General features: G+C 42.7%; 1 protein-coding gene across 2 annotated transcripts in view; it reads left to right on the top strand.

Annotated features, from left to right (window-relative positions):
- The window catches only part of DCUN1D2 (defective in cullin neddylation 1 domain containing 2), a 60,359-nt gene extending 47,279 nt beyond the window's left edge, over positions 1-13,080 (top strand). For both annotated transcript variants that reach the window (XM_074990816.1, XM_074990824.1), the window contains exons 6-7: positions 6,543-6,639; positions 7,532-13,080. In XM_074990816.1, coding sequence (XP_074846917.1) covers positions 6,543-6,639; positions 7,532-7,611 — 177 coding nt within the window. In that variant the 3' untranslated portion in view covers positions 7,612-13,080. The remainder of the gene's footprint in view (positions 1-6,542; positions 6,640-7,531) is intronic.
- Positions 13,081-17,971: the final 4,891 nt, after the last annotated feature.

The raw sequence follows: 17,971 nt of genomic DNA, 5'->3' as shown, positions 1-17,971 counted from the left end.
TCTTCTTGGCCTCTGAGGATAGAACAAGAGGCAGTGGTCTTAAACTGCAGCAAGGGAGGTTTAGGCTGGGCATGAGGAAAAAGTTCCTAACTGTCAGGATGGTCAAACACTGGAATAAATTGCCTAGGGAGGTTGTGGAATTTCCATCTGTGGAGATATTTAAGAACAGGTTAGATAAGTGTCTATCAGGGATGGTCTAGACAGTACTTGTTCCTACCCTGAGGGCAGAGGGCTGGACACGATGACCTCTCAAGGTCCCTTCTAGTCCTAGCATTCTATGATTCATTGCTCCATGCCTCAGTTTCCTCCTCATTATTTCATTTTCCTTAGTATTTGGGCCTGTATCCATTCAGGATTCTGGGTCCACTTTGCTGGATTGTACTTGTCCAGCTCATGGCTTCACTGAATCATCGAGTCTCTCTCTGATCTCTGCAACCAGCTCTTTTCAGCTTTGTTTGGTCACTAACTCAGCAGGTCCCTTCATACTCCTTGTCCGTATGCCTTCCACTTCTAGGCTACGTCTACATGTGCAGCCAACATCGAAATAGTCTATTTCGATGAATAACGTCTACACGTCCTCCAGGGCCGGCAATGTCGATGTTCAACTTCGACGTTGCTCAGCCCAACATCGAAATAGGCGCAGCGAGGGAACGTCTACACGTCAAAGTAGCACACATCGAAATAGGGATGCCAGGCACAGCTGCAGACAGGGTCACAGGGCGGACTCAACAGCAAGCCGCTCCCTTAAAGGGCCCCTCCCAGACACAGTTGCACTAAACAACACAAGATCCACAGAGCTGACAACTGGTTGCAGACCCTGTGCCTGCAGCATAGATCCCCAGCTGCCGCAGAAGCAGCCAGAAGCCCTGGGCTAAGGGCTGCTGCCCACGGTGACCATAGAGCCCCGCAGGGGCTGGAGAGAGAGCATCTCTCAACCCCCCAGCTGATGGCCGCCATGGAGGACCCAGCAATTTCGACGTTGCGGGACGCGGATCGTCTACACGTTCCCTTCTTCGACGTTGAACGTCGAAGTAGGGCGCTATTCCTATCTCCTCATGAGGTTAGCGACTTCGACGTCTCGCCGCCTAACGTCGAAGTTAACTTCGAAATAGTGCCCGACGCGTGTAGACGCGACGGGCGCTATTTCGAAGTTGGTGCCGCTACTTCGAAGTAGCATGCACGTGTAGACGCAGCCCTAAAGGGCTATTCTGAGATCTCAGCCTCTGTTCTCCTCTGGAGATATTTCACTGCTTGTCTCTAAGACAAGTAGAATTGGATCTCATAGACTTCAGCCATCCCATTGTTCTAAGGTCTTCCCAGTTGAATGGGAACCATTCATATTAATGACTCCTCATTGTCCTTCGTCTTGGAGTTATGTGATTAATTGATGGTGGCACATTCATGTAAACTGAGGTATTCATTTTCTATTATGTTGAACAACACAGCAAAGCCTTGGAGAATGTTAATTCTGTCTTTAAAGTGGGGTTTGACTACTGGACAGTAAACAAGGTGTGGGGTCACCTGTTGAAAAAGAAAAAACTGTTAAATAACTACTCATTAAGTACACTCCATTCTATGCTCAATGAGGCAAGGATCTAGTGGAAAAATTAATATTAATTAATGTAATTATATAATTAAAGACTGCATGTATACAGGGGGCTGAATTAGATTGCACAGGTAGTCTTAATTCTGGTACTTCCTAACTTTTTGTAGTGCTTGATCATGCAACCTTGATAATGTTCTTTTAATGTAGCTTTCTGTGTGTATCAGATGGTAATGAGGCTACCTCTCTAGCACCCCCTCATTACCTGAGTACAACAAACCTAGTTAAAACAAAAAGCAGTCAAGTAGCACTTTAAAGACTAGCAAAATAGTTTATTAGGTGAGCTTTCGTGGGACAGACCCACTTCTTCAGACCATATCCAGACCAGAACAGACTCAATATTTAAGACACAGAGAACCAAAAACAGTAAGCAAGGAGGACAAATCAGAAAAAGATAATCAAGGTGAGCAAATCAGGGGGTGGGGGGCAAGATCAAGAATTAGATTGAGTCAAGTATGCAGACGAGCCCCTATAGTGACTCAGAAAGTTCCCATCACGATTTAAACCAGGTGTTAATGTTCCGAATTTGAATATAAATGTCAGTTCGTCCACTTCTCTTTCTAAAACGGAGCAATAATGTCTCTTCAGTAACACACATAACTTGAGGTCGTTGACAGATTCTCTGTCTCTGAAGAGACATTATTGCTCCGTTTTAGAAAGAGAAGTGGACGAACTGACATTTATATTCAAATTCAGAACATTAACACCTGGTTTAAATCGTGATGGGAACTTTGAGTCACTATAGGGGCTCGTCTGCCCTGGGGTAGGCATCCTTCAGTCTGCATAGACTATGGATCGCTCCCTTTAAAGTTTCAATTGAGGACTTCATTTACAGCATCTATTGTGACTATAAAGACCCACATGAGAGTGACAGTCCTTGCTGCATCTCTTGGAGATGTAGTGGGTGTCTGGCAAGTCCTTATTGTGCTTTCTGTGCTCTCACTTCTCCTCTGCTAGCTGTCTGATCTTCATCTCGCCCTTCTGAAGGCCCTTGTGTAACCCCTGCCTCCATCTGCTGCGGTCATCTGCTAGATCTTCCCAGTTGTCCAGCTCGATGTCTGCCTCTCTGAGGTCTCTCTTGCAGACATCTTTGTAACACAACTGGGGGCGTCCGGGAGGTCTTTTGCCAGAGGCTAGCTCACCATACAGGATATCTTTTGGAATCCTTCCATCATTCATCCTGCGGACGTGGCCAAGCCAGCGGAGTCGACGCTGCCTGAGGAGGGTGTGCATGGTTGGGATTCCAGCTTGCTCGAGGACGACAGTGTTGGTCACTCTGTCCTTCCATGATATTCCAAGGATGCGCCTGAGGCAGCGCAAGTGGAAGACGTTCAGCCTCTTTTCCTGGTGGGCATACAGGGTCCAAGTCTCGCTGCCATAAAGAAGGGTGCTGAGGATGCAGGCTCTGTAGACTTGCATTTTGGTGTGAGTGTACAGCTTGTTGTTATTCCACACTCTCTTGCTGAGTCTGGACAGAGTTGTGGCCGCTTTTCCGATCCTCCTATTTAGCTCAGTGTCCAACGACAGGGTGTCAGTGATGGTGGACCCGAGGTAAGCGAACTCGTGGACAACCTCTAACGTATAGTTGTCAATGCTGATTGATGGGGATTCAGCAACATCCTGACTGAGTACGTTCATCTTCTTTAGGCTGATGGTAAGGCCAAAGTCCTTGAACGCTTTGGAGAACCGATCCAGCAGTTTTTGAAGCTGGTCTTCTGTGTGAGACACTACAGCAGCATCGTCTGCGAACAGCATGTCTCTGATGAGGACTTCCCGCACCTTAGACTTAGCTTTCAGCCTTGCAAGGTTAAACAGTTTCCCATCAGATCTTGTGTGCAGCAAGATGCCCTCTGTTGAAGATCCAAAGGCATGCTTCAGGAGGAGTGCGAAGAAGATCCCAAACAATGTCGGAGCAAGCACGCATCCTTGTTTGACGCCGCTCCTGATTCTGAAAGCATCCGATAATGCACCGTCATATTGGATGGTTCCTCTCATGTTTTCGTGGAATGACTGGATCATTGAAAAGAAGCGCGCTGCACTCCTGGAGTACAAACGCTCACCGAGCCAGAGTACCCAGCAAGCACTTAGAGAGGCCAGAAGAACAGTACAGCAGACAGCCAGGCGCTGTGCCAACAACCACTGGCTCCAGCTATGCAGCAGCATTCAGACCTGTGCCGACTTTGGTAATCTCAGAGGAATGTACGAGGGTATGAAGAAGGTATTAGGACCCACCCAGAACAAGATGGCACCTCTGAAATCCAAATCTGGTGAAGTCATCGCTGACAAAGCCAAACAGATGGAGCGCTGGGTTGAGCACTACTCCGAGCTGTACTCACGTGAGAATGTTGTGGTTGATGCAGCCCTCGATGCCGTCGAGCTCCTACCAGTAATGGATGAACTGGACCAAGAGCCGACTGTGGATGAACTGAAGACAGCCATCGACAGCATTGCAGCTGGAAAGGCCCCTGGTCAGGATGGTATACCGCCAGAGGTAATCAAATGTGCCACGGACACACTCCTGGAACCCCTGCATGAGCTACTGTGCCTGTGCTGGAAAGAGGGTGAGGTTCCACAGGATATGCGTGACGCTAACATTGTAACGTTGTATAAGAACAAAGGAGACAGAATCGACTGTAACAACTACCATTGAATCTCTCTGCTAAGCGTCACTGGTAAACTGTTCGCTCGCGTCATCCTTGGCAGACTCCAGAAGATTGCTGAGAGGGTGTACCCCGAATCGCAGTGCGGATTCCGCGCAGAGAGGTCTACCGTTGACATGGTCTTCTCTCTAAGGCAGCTGCAGGAGAAGTGCAGGGAGCAGAGAAAGCCACTCTCTACATAGCCTTCATCGACTTGACCAAGGCTTTTGACTTGGTCAGCAGGGATGGTCTGTTCAAACTGCTCCACGAGATAGGCTGTCCTCCACGGTTACTGAAGATGATCCAGTCGTTCCACGAATACATGAGAGGAACCATGAGAGGGCTCGTCTGCATACTTGGCTCAATCTAATTCTTGATCTTCCCCCCCACCCCTCCACTCTCTGATTTGCTCACCTTGATTATCTTTTTCTGATTTGTCCTCCTTGCTTACTGTTTTTGGTTCTCTGTGTCTTAAATATTGAGTCTGTTCTGGTCTGGATATGGTCTGAAGAAGTGGGTCTGTCCCACGAAAGCTCACCTTATAAACTATTTTGCTAGTCTTTACAGTGCTACTTGACTGCTTTTTGTTTTGATAGTGTATAGACTAGCACGGCTTCCTCTCTGTTACTAACAAACCTAGTTGTAAGTCTCCTCTGGTAGATCACTGTTTCTTGCAAGGTCTGAAGTCATGGTGCTTAGACTTTCTGCCCAAGGCAACTTCAATTCTATAAAGAACAGAAAAACAGCTCAAAACAGCGTTTATATATCTTGATATATCTTTGGTAGGATCCTGCCCTTCTGTCCCAGGACTTTCTACAGGTTCCCCCAAGATCTGATCTTCCCTTTTAGCAGGGACTGCTCCAGTTGGCAAGCCAGCTATCTGAGCTGCAGCCAGGCTTTCCTTACATCAGAAGTAGATCTTTGCTCTTCTTCCTGGGAAACCCTGAACTGGGCTGCGTCTCCTTTCTCCCCTGCGCAGATAGCAGAACCAGGCCAGCGGGATCCATGGGCTCTCAATTCTCTTTGCCTTATCTACCCCATCACAGAGTTACTACGTTACTTTCAGTTTTTCCAGAAATAACGCAACATAATATTGTCTGCAAGTAATTATTTAAAATCAAATCATACGCACATTTTAAGCAAATAATCTGTTATTTTATAAGCCAGAAGAGTTAATGTACTTCTAAATCAACTGTATTCTTAAATCTTAATGTGATCTGATCTGACTGCCAACTCAGAACCCCGAGAACACCAATCTTGTTTTTTACAATGAGAAGTCCTGTGCGCCTTAAAAACTAAAAGATTTATCGGAGTTTGCTTTCATGGGCAAAGACCCACAAGAGCTTAAGCTCTGATAAATCTATTAGTTTATAAGGTACCAGAGGACTTCTCATTGTTTTTGCAGATACTGACTAACACATCTACCCTTCTGAATCTTGTTTTTTAAATTGTAATTTTATAGCTGTGTATCTGCTGCTACTCCACTAAAACCTGTGTGGCAGTGGAAATGCTTGTGATCTAATAGAGATTCATCATACACGTATGGAAGCAACAGAGATTTGATTTTGTTTCAAAATAGGACCCGCCCTAGGTTTTTGGACAGTGCACCTAGCTGTCTGCATGCCTGTGACTGAGTTTCTCCCCTCTGTGAGTGGAAACAGTCAATGGCAATCTCTTCACCTCTTTCTAGCAACCTTATGCTTGCAGGGGTCCTCCTGTATTTTCTAGCTGGGGAGGATCCCTCCCGCACCACCTGTGTTTGATTCTTCAGGATATGTAGCGACTACTTCCCCATCTTACCAGAAGAGCTGTTCTTGCAGCTTTCTAAACTAGGGAGGGGTGGGTGGAAGGAGTTCCAGTGTGATCCTACAGAAGCTACCAATAAGCTGAAGCCACCAGGGCTGAACATGTGGAATATGGACCTGGACTTTGGCTGATTGCTTATCTGAGTGTTTGACCCTAACATTCATTGTTCTTAAACTTAATAATAATGATAATAATAATAGATCAGGAGAAATAAATCATTACTATTAAATATGCTCTGTACAATTACCTTTTTAGATAGCTTTTTTGTTTTGATAGTATATAGACTAGCACGGCTATCTCTCTGTTACTTTTTAGGTACATTTTATTCTACAGTTTTCTTAAAGCTTTCTACATTAGTAAAGACAATTGTACAGGATGGGGTTAGTATATGACAATATAAGATTTGTTTTTAGTAAAACCTGAAATTAAAACACCTGCAGAATTTTAAAATATGAGGTGTCTTGAATAACGATGTTTGTTTCTGTATTACACAGGAACACCATAAAAGATCAATCCCAAAAGATACTTGGAATCTTCTGCTAGATTTTGGAAATATGATTGCAGATGATATGTCCAACTATGATGAAGAAGGTAATTAATATGAATTTCAATAATTGTAAAAATTGGATTTAGCAAAATTACTGTAGTTCTATGAATAAACGCAATTTATACCTAATGTTTTAAAATGTCTATCAGTAGCAGAGCTACAGATATACTAGATCATATTTATTGCCAAGAGCATGGTCAGTAAGTAGGCTGAACAGGATCTTGTTTTAATATATAGATGGAAGTAAGCAGACCTTGATTGCATTTGTACAGTACTTGCTAACATGTTATGTTACAGGAACCACAATAATACCATGTATTCTCATACAGAAACCTTTTTAAGGTTTAAATTAAGATGGCTAAACTTACAAAAATATCTACACAAAAATATCTTTTTAAATGTATGGAAGTCTGGCAGTGAAAATTAAGTTTGACTCTATTCATTAGTTCATAATCAATGTAAATGTCCAGTAATAAAAACTAAACCTTCTCTGACAGGAAAAATATATAAAAGGGGACAAATATCTTTCTGTATTTTTGTATTTTCACTAAACTGTAGTCTGCTTTGGCCCTAAATCTGCAAACATGTTGGGTGTCATTAGTGTGTGAATAGTTCCCGTTACATGAATGCCTCTAATAGGAGCACCATAATCTTGCTTTTAGCTCAAGACTATTATAAACATCTCATACTAGAAATTGCGATATAACATGTAAATAGTTTTTGCTATGAAATACAGATGAGAGAGAGCATGGTTTAATATTTTCTTTTATTAGACAGATTCTCTTCATGAAAGACTGCCCATGCCATCACTGTGTTATATCCAATCCAATGACTAAGATCTAGATCATGCCAAGAAATTAATATCCCATGTGTTTAAAGACTAAATAGATTAAAGTTTTATAGCTATTACTTTTTACATTGTTTGCTTTTCTTTAGGAGCATGGCCTGTTCTCATAGATGATTTTGTGGAATACGCACGACCAGTAGTCACAGGGGGAAGGCGTAAAACTTCCTAACTGCAGACGCTTCCAAATGGACTAAGTTTGGAGTCTGAACTGTATCAGGTAATGAAGATGTTTCGCCAATAACTGTGCATACCATCACTGGTTTCAGTAGTTGTGGCAAGATGTTACTGACAAAACTTGATATTGCTCCTTTCTGCCTAAAGAAAATGATGGCTGACTCGTGGACATGGCTAGAAGAAGCTCAAGATAGCCCAGGCTGTTCATAGGATATTGGCTTCAATTATTGTACTGATTGTATCATATAGGATGTAGATTTTGCATGATTTTATACTTTGGAGAAGTTTAGAGGCCATTTTAAAGTTTTGACAGCACAGCATGCCATTGCGTTCATGATTCAAAATGAACACCAGCAGTTGCATAATTAAAACTGTATTATATTGTACTTATAATAAAAGCAGTATTTGTGGTATATAAATTAAATCCCTAAATAAAACTTATCTAGTATGTTGTATTTTTATACAAGTCAGCCCCATGTAACTATCTGCCTTGCTATAAACATGTAATAAAACACTGACACTTTTTACTTGGTGCCAGGATTCTAGAATTATATTTTAAGATCTCAATAATGTACAGCTTGACCACGTCCATTTTTTTCCCTTGTAAGATTAATTTCTTCATCACAGTGGTCACCCTGCCGTGTGTATGGTTATGTTAGCTATCAATAACATTGTTGCACAAAAACACCTCTACGTTGTTTTGACTCCAAGGATGGTTTGAGTGTGATTATATACAATGTTGTTTGATAAGTCGTCTTTACTTTTTTTAAAAATAGACCATTAAACAACCAAAGACACACATTTATAATTCAAGTTTAATAAACATAATTCAGTTTTTCATCAACTTTCCATTTCCCATTTACTTTTATGTAAATAATGAATTGTTGAGATTTGAGGATTTCAGTAACCTTCATTTTACTGTGAAACAGCTAGGTTCCCTCTAAATGCTATATTTCTGGGCATGCAGTTCCTGATCTGAACCCCAAAATGGAAGAGAGTCAAAATAAAGATATATAACCCAAGTGTAGGCAGTCTATTTTCACTTCCCTTCTTGAAAACCTTTGGCAGGGGATTGATTTTTTTTTCCCCCTACATTATGAAGATTCTTACGTCTTGGTCCAAATACTATGTAAAACAAGTAATAGTTCTTCTTTGAATAGTGTCCCCATGAGCGCTCCCACTTCAGGTGTGAATGCATCTTAAACCCTCTGTAATCTTGTGGTAAAATTCTTTTGTGGAATTTTGTAGTGCAGTCATTCTTCTACAAAAAAAATTGTACCACAAAGGGAGACATCTGAATTGGAGATCATTTTATAGCTTAACACCTTTAACCTTGGCCTGAATAGAGATCTTAACTGGCTTAGCCATTACAAGGGCAATTTACCTTCCTTTCTTACTCACAGGAATGAGATACATCCAATTTAATTTGCTTCATTAACTGGTCCTACTAGAGACAGGGAATTCCTTCTTCTTTCTCTCCCTCTTCCTCCATCCTTTCCTCTCACTTCCTACTATATAAACACTGGATTCTTGTTTTCAACTCCATTTCCATCTAAAGAAGTGTCTTTTACCCATGAAAGCTCAAGATCCAATACATTTATTAGTCTGAGGTGCCAAGGAACTCCCTGTTATTTGTGTTGGACTTAAAGAAATTGAGCTTATTGTCTAGCTCAGTTTAAGGTTGATTTGGTTGCTATATCAACTTTTCATCTTCCAGTAAAAGGATTTTCTGTATTTGTTCACACTGTATCTTTAGGTTTATTAAGGTTTTGGGAAAATTCTCTCCCACATGAGGGACCCCACTCTAACTGCAACATTCACGTTTGTACTTAACATGTCTCACAAGACCTCCATTCAAACCAAGGACAACCTGTTCTTTGCTTCACTCATCCATGAGGACTGCCTATTTACTATCTGCTATGTCAGCTCATACAGTCAGAGAAATGGGGGCCTTGAGGCAGATCCTCCTCACTTTATTGAGTTATTCAGGGATAACGTCTCTTCAGACCCACACCTTAAATTCTTACTTAAGGTATTATCAGAATATCATCTAAACCAGTCCGGTAATCTGCTGGTTTTTTGCAAAGCCACATAAGTCTGAATAGAATACTTCCTTTCATATATGAAAAGTTGGGATGGCAATGCCCTTCTATCTAGACAGGACCAAGCAATTTCAGAAGTCGCCTAAACCACTAACTGCCATTGCAGATGGAGCCAAGCAGGTTCCATAAATTCTGCCAAGAGATTGTTGAGATGGATCTCTGGGTGTATTATCACTTGTCATAGTGCAGCTGGTGCTCAAACCTCTTTTCCCACAGGTGACAATAGATTCTACAAGGAACATCTAGGATATTACTCAAATCATTCCAGTATTTTCACCTCTGGTTCAGATGGAGCACTTGGTAATGCTATCCTGTCTTCAGTTCTGGACTCAATTCTGGAGCTCCATGCTCCAAGTGATAACCAAGTAGTAGCTGAACAGGACATGCAGCACTCCTAGGGTTCCTACTCAAAGAAGAAGAGGTTACTCGCTCTGTGTGTGGTCCACTCTCTGCCCTGCGCTTCCCCTCTACTTTGAATTGTTCTCAGTGGAGCATTCAGATGGAGAAGGCATTGAGGGAGGATTGATAACACAGCACTGTATAGCCTCAGTGTGAGGTGCAAAGATACACTGACACATTCAGAGACCAAACAGACCTTGAAATTTGTCTGATTTTGGGGCTTGAGAAAAGGATGAGCACCTAAAATGAAACACCCCCATAAATATGGCTGTCGCAAAGACGGTGGAGTTAGATTTGTTTATACCGAGTCTGAATTTGGTCAGTCTTCTCTCTTTTCCCATGACCTGTACATTTATGAAGGTGACAGACATGGTTTAACACAAGGGATTAATCTTATCTTTGTCTATGCTGTCGTCTTATCCATAAGCACAAAAAGTGCATATGAGAGAGATTTCATTGCAGAGTATTCATATTACATTAATATTCAGGGCTGTTGTAAACTCTACCTCATCCTGATGTGTGTCATCATCATTGTAAAAGTTTGTTTAAGAAAGAGCTGTTAATTACTTACAACTGTGATTAATCTTTTCTTTAATTGAAGCTGAATTGGCACACAACATTTAAGGATGATATGGAATTAACCTGTGCTATGTAATTTATTAATGAATTAATATTTAGATCATATTCTATGTCGATCATGTGAACATTTCATAACTTCTTGTACCATTTTGCTTCATCAGTCATGAAGATCTGCAAGACTCACAGTATTTCAAAACACCTCTTAACATTTTGATTTTTTAGTACTTGACTTCTATGTGAAGACAACCTCCAGTAATAGTCTGTCTTTCCATAAACATCATGTTGACGAGGGAAATATTGTTTCAATTTCTTCCATTTATATGTATTTAAATTGTGCCTCCTGGTAAAAAGTGGAGGTGGACATTTTTATTTGTCTGAATACTGAAATTTCCTGTAATAAGTTCCGCTGCAGATATTTCTTTAAAAAAAATTACCAATTTTTTTTTATTATTCTTCGTGAAGTTTTACCATATTGAGCATTTGTAAGCATGTCTTGCTTGACAGTTTATCCACTAGATGTCAGTATCTCAGTCCTTAGATAACTTTCCCCATCTATATGGGCTATCGGTATATAATACGTATAATAACTGTTTTAGTTTAATCCCTGAAGTATCTGCTTAGAAATACATTTGTATGTATGTTTTAAATGAGTTTACATAAATCCAATGAAGCTAAAGCAAAAAAAAGCAGAAAGGATTGCACAGTTTTTATAAAACCAAATAGATGAATAGATAGTCTATAGCCATTCGATATTAAATGTTAACCCTTTCCAACATCTTCAACTCCATACATCCAACGAAATGCAATAGAATAGTCCTTTACCAGACAATTATAACCTTAAGTATAGTTACATACATCACAAACTAAGCAAGAATTGCTTAATGTATTGTTCCATTACAGGCAGTTGGGTAGCTTCCATTACAGCAGAGCTTGTGAAACATTTAGTCATGCTAAACACTTGCTAGAATCAATCTGACACTGCTTTGCCTTTTGTTCAAATCGTGTAATGTCTAAAATTAATTTTGACAAAGGGGAAAACTTTTTAAAAATACTGAGTCTTGCAGCCAGGTTGGTCTTGTCTGCTTTTGCCCTTCTTACTTGAAGAGGAAGGGGTGCTCTGTGCTCCTGAAGAGCTTCAGTTTCCCTGGACCTTTTATCCACCCACTTTAAACCCTCACTTCTGTGAGAGCTTGGTGGAAAACAGCTTCCACATGAGAAGGGCCTGGTAGGGGTCCCCTAGCAATTTTGTGAAATTAGCTGGCCAATATGATGCAATTCATTATTGCTTAGGCCAGGGGTCTGCAACCTTTGTGGCTCCCAATGCTATAATTGCAAAGTTAAAAAAAGAAAAAAAAATTCTTCCTGATTATTTTTGGTAAATGGTGAACATCTAATAACCCAAAAATGAACAACTCATATCTAAATAGCAAACAATATGTGATCTTAAAACACTGGAGAACTCCCCTTACTAACCTCCAGAGAGAGAGAAGGTTTGGGAGTGAAAGTCAGGAAGACAGTGGTACAAACACATGTAAAGTGTGAGAAAATAGAGTATGTAAAAAGTTTGTAAATGTCCTGTAGTAAACATTTATCACATTATAAATCATTATGTGTGTGCTGTTCTTAAAATAGGAGATACAAAAAGTATGATTTGACGTTATTTTTTTAAGGACCATCTTGTATTCACATGCATTGTGGCTCTTAAATTACTGAGTTTTTTTTACCAAATTGGTGTTTTGCTATTTTGGTTGCCTACCCCTGATTTAGGTGGAACACTCTCCTTCCATGTTGCTCATGGTCGTCTGCACCTCTGCGACTGAATCAGGAATTTGGCCTAGATTCTCTTTCAGACTACCACAGAACAACATCCCTTGGTTGTTAATCCATAGGCGTGCTAAATATAAATATCTAGCTTTCACGTAACTGCTTTGCTGATTGCTTTTGTCTTTTGTTCAGACTCATTCAAAGGGGACAGGCCATGACTTGGCATTTAGGTAAATGGATATCTTGATAGTGTCTAGGCTGACCTGTTAATGACAGCAAAATTATACAGAAATCTGCTATTTGGTTGTTTACTGTGTACAGAATTAGTGCCTAGACACACTGTGTAATTTTTTAAAGTTGGTGCCAATTTGTTTGGTGTGACTTGTTAGGCTACCTTAAATGAATCATCGAGTTTGTACTTGATAGTTCTAAATCAATGTGATTTATTATGTCTGTCATGTTAAAGAGAACAAGCCTGCAGGCATTCACTAATGCAATGCACCTCATCCGTCTTGTTGCTAAGAAAGCTGTACATCTGTAAATTTTGTTGCAATGGAAAAGAATAAATAGATTTTGAATATAATGAATCAAAACACTAACAAATTGTTCAGTACATTTTTTTTTCTCTCTCTCTTGTTTTGTAAATCTTGTAAAGATTGGTGGTTTGACAGTTCAGCTTATTTATTAGCTCCTTGCATTCTTATCCAGTCATTTAGAAGATGACAAAGAAACAACAAAAATGAGTCTTTAGTGTTTAGGCTTAACAGAAAATTGTCCATTTTGCTTAGCTGAACAGCCTCAGATTTCAAAAAGAAATTGTAGCGATGGAATCATTAGGGTAAAATATAATTGACCAAACATCTGTCTCAGGCCGTGAACCCCAGAATAAACTTCCTTCCATCAACTCGTTCCGCTTCACTTCCCTACCTGTCATAGATCATGGTTTCCAGTGGTATTCTTTCCAACACACGAGCTGTGCTCCTTAGGAAGCAGTTTTCCCAGGCCTCTCTAACTCTTTTTATTGCTCTCTCTCACATCTGGCCTTAAATCACATGCCTGTGTTATACAGTGATGTTTAATAATTGACATAATACACTGATGGGGACAGAAGACACCTTGGTTTTCTTAAAAGTGACACAGCTTATGACTGGCAATATGGAGCTTGGTTATTAAACTAATCTTTGAGCATGAAACTTAATTAATAAAACAGGTTGTTTTTCCTTTTCACTGAAGCAGTGGTGGAGCAAGGTAAAAATGTTAACAGGCACCAGTTGCCTAAAGTTAAGTGGACACGGGCTTTGTCTACACTTGCATTCCTCTTTCGGAAGAGGCATGCAAATGAGGTGACATTTATATATATGGTGCCTCATTTGCATATTCTTTTGAAAGAAGAAAAGCAGTGTAGACGCAGCTCTTTTGAAAGTAAATCCCATCTCTGAAAGAACCCTTCTTCCGATAAAATAATGGAAAAAGGGTTCATGGAATCATAGAGCTGGAAGGGACCTCAAGAGATCATCTAGCCCAGCCCCCTGCTTCAAGCAGGGTCAACCCCAACTAAGTCATCCCAGCCAGGAACTTGTCAAGCCAGGACTTAAAAACCTCGAGGGATGGAGAATCCACCACCTGCAGGCAGCACATTCCAGTGCTTCACCACCCTCCTGGTGAAGTAGTTTTTCCTAATATCTAACCTATACCTCTCCTCCTATAACTTCAGACCTTTGCTCCTTGTTCTGCCATCTGTCACCACTGAGAACAGTTTCTCACCATCGTCTTTAGAGCCACCCTTCAGGAAGTCGAAGGCTGCTATTAAATCACCCCTCCATCTTCTGTTCTGTAAACTAAATAAGCCCAAATCCCTCAGCCTTTCCTCATAGGTCATGTGCTTCAGCCCCTTAGGCTGCGTCTACACTAGCACACTACATTGAAGTAGCCTATTTCGAAGTAAGAACATTGAAATAGGCTACTTCAACGCGTATCATCTACACATCCTCTGGGGTTGGTGCCATCGACGTTCAACGTTGAAGTAGCAACAGGGAGCATTGAAAAGAGCCACCCCGGAAGGAAATGCGGCGCATCCACACACGCAAGTGCTCCCCATCAAAATAAGGGGCTAGCAAAGCCTGCAGAGGGGGTCACAGGCTGGACTAGCCCTTCTGGGGCAACAGCAAGCCGCTCCCTTAAAGGGCCCCTCCCAGACACACTCGGCCTGCACAGTACAAGGTCTGCAGAGCCGACAACAAGTTGCAGACCCTGTGCATATGGCATGGACCCCCAGCTGCAGCAGCAGCCAGAAGCCCTGGGCTAAGGTCTGCTGCACACGGTGACCATAGAGCCCTGCAGGGGCTGGACAGAGCGTCTCTCAACCCCTCAGCTGATGGCCGCCATGGAGGACCCTGCTATTTCGATGCAGCAGGATGCGGATCGTCTACACATGCTGTACTTCAACGTTGAACATTGAAGTAGGGCGCTATTCCCATCTTCGGATAGGAATAGCAATTTCGACATCTTGTTGCCTAACATCGATTTCAACGTCAAAATAGCACATGGCGCACGTATACACGACGTGTGCTATTTCGACATTGTGCCAGCTACTTCAAAGTAGCCGTCTAGTGTAGACGCACCCTTAATCATTTTTGTTGCCCTCCGCTGAACCTGCTGCAGCACATCCATATCCTTTTTATACTGGAGGGCCCAAAACTGGACACAGTATTCCAGATGTGGCTTCATCAGTGCTGAATGGAGGGGAACAACCACTTCTCTAGATCTGCTCTCAGTGCTCCTCCTAATGCACCCTAATATGCCGTTAGCATTCTTGGCTACAAGGGCACACTGTTTACTCGTATCCGGCCTTTCATTCACCATAACGCCTAGGTCCCTTTCCACTGTACTGCTGCTTAGCCAGCCAGTCCTAAGCCTATAAAATGCTTGAGATTCTTCAATCCCAAGTTCAGGACTCTACACTTTTCCTTGTTGAACTGCCTCAGATTTATGTGGGCCCAATCCTCCAATTTATCCAGGTCACTCTAGATTCTATCTCTACTCTCCAACGTATCTACCTTAACCTTAGCTTAGTGTGGTCTGCAAACTTGCTGAGGGTCCAATCCAGTCCCTGATTCAGGTCATTAATAAAGATGTTGAACAACACTGGCCCCAGAACCGAGCCTTGGGACACTCCCCTTGAAACCAACCGCCATCCAGCTATTGAGCCATTGACCACTATCCGTTGGGCCTGACCGTCAAGCCAGCTTTCTACCCATCTTATAATCCATGGATCCAATCTTTCAAAGATGGGGGTTACTTTTGAAAGAGCTGCATCTACACTGCTTTTCTTCTTTCAAAAGGAGCTCTTTTGAAAGGTTGTGCAAATGAAGCACCAGATATGTAAATCTGTGCCTCACTTGCATTTTTGATTCCCCTTATTTGCGTGCCTCTTTTGAAAGAGGAATGCAAGTGTAGACACAGCCTCTATGAAAACTAGTGTTAAGGCAACCCCTGAATACAAGGGTGATAGGTAATCCTTTTAGCATGTGCTGCCTCTTTGCCATGGGAGCCCTTCTTAGTCATAGTGAAATGAGGAGGGTGGGAGGAAAAACAAGATGTTCATTAATTTTTTTATATAGGAAGAAAGTTGAAGGACTAGGAACAGTGCAGTGCAAGAGCCTCCTTAAGGCTACATCTACACTACGAGTTGAATTTGAATTTGAATACCTCAGCTCCCCAGAACTTCAAGTTTGTGCTGCCACCCTAAATCACCAAAGATTGACTCTTGCAGCAGTGCATTATGGGAACCTTTCCCATAGTTCCCTCAGTTCTGTAGCATTCTGGGTTTTTTCACTGGTGCAGTGTGGAGAAAAAAATGCCCCACGCGTGGTTTGGGGTATGTGATGACTTCCCTCTCGCCATCAGCAGCCAACCCCCAAAATCTTTGCCGCAGGGTGGAGGGGGAAAACTGGTTAGAAAGAAAATGAATTTGCATTCCTGATACCATTCAAATTCATGGGCTTTCTGCTACCTGCGCACCTACAGAGCATCAGAGATGCAACTGGCCAGAATGGACAACTGTGGGGCATTGTGGGATACATGTGGGGGCTCCTTTGGAGGCCAATAAAACCAGTTTAAATGGAAGCTGTTTACACACTACCGTTATTCCAAACTCTTACATTCGAACTTCCCATTAATCCCACTCAGATTGTCAGAGTAAGGATATCGGCCATAGCGTCCCCTAAATTTGAAATAATAGTATTTGATGGGTGAACAGTCACAATGTAAAATCCAGCGAAGTGCCTCAGATTCGACTTTATGCTGTAGTGTAAATATGGCCTAAGAGGAGAGGAATAAGACACTGCTGTGTGCACCCCTTTCCCAGCTACTGCTTACACCTTCCTTCCCCCCGACCCATGGTTTTCCACTTTGCAGATTCCTTCCCCCTCCAACACGCACTCTGTCCCCTGTTTTGGGGCTCTCCTTCCCTTGCTTTCTCTTCTTTACTGCATCTCAGGTGGTCTGCCTTGTGGTTCCCTCTCCCCTGTGTTGTGATGCTGGTCACTGCGTCTTCTTGCTGCTGGACGTGGTTCACCCACCCCTTTTTTATCCTCTGCTTCCTCCAGCTCCAGCCCCATTCGGTGGCGGGAGTTTGGAGGGGTCCTTTGTGGTGTCTTCTCAGGGCCCTCTGTTATACTAATTATTCACTGGGGAGGCTTGGTACCTCCTTTCCCAGACTCTGAGACATCCCTGGAAGAACTGTCCCCTGGCCCGGCAAGGAGGGATGCAAAACACTCCTTGTGTCTTGGGAAAGCATTAGCTCTGCCAGAGCAATGACTCTTCCTGCCCAGTCCCTGATCCTCCCCAGGTAACAATTCTGCTTGGGTTGGGGTCCATGACAGGGGGGCCAAGGCAATGCCAGGGGGCTTGGGACTAGATTTTCTTGCCTAGAAGATAGGGGGAGCCTTGAGATCATCTTCAGGGAGACAGAGACAATGGGTCTGACTCTCTCTAACACCAGCAGAAGACAGTCCTCTGCCAGCAGCCCTTGGTTTGGGTGTCAAGTCTCTTTCAGTGCCCCCCTACCCTTCCTTCCCACAACTTTCTGCCAGGGAGGCTGCCCCCCTGCCCTTCGTACATGCCTGACAGCAAGCTCGAGTTTGCCAATCCCATTGTGGCAAAAGCTGGTGCTGAACAGCCAGGTTTTGAGCATCCTGCGTGCCCCCTCCTGAGGCTGGGTGGTCGCTTCCAGGGCAACTTGCGGGGCGTCCCAACCCAGCAATCCTAACACCTGATGCAGAGGACAAGTGCTGAGTCTATTGTGGCATCTCACTCAGTGCCATGGAGGGGCCTTCTCACCCTGTCCCCTTCAACCCTGTAACCGGTAGGATGCTGCCAGCCAGCCCCCAGTGGCATAGCTGCCATGGTCCCGAATCCTACTCCCAAGCCTGACCCTCCCCCACTGCTTCCACATTTGGGGTTGTCATCCTCTCTTTGAGGGTTGATCCTCAATAGGCAGCATTTGCTTTT

The sequence above is a fragment of the Carettochelys insculpta genome, chromosome 1 (assembly GCF_033958435.1).
Source record: "Carettochelys insculpta isolate YL-2023 chromosome 1, ASM3395843v1, whole genome shotgun sequence".
Lineage (NCBI taxonomy): Eukaryota > Metazoa > Chordata > Testudines > Carettochelyidae > Carettochelys > Carettochelys insculpta.
The sequence above is the reverse complement of the archived record's forward strand: the minus strand, read 5'-3'. Positions and strand labels throughout refer to the sequence as shown.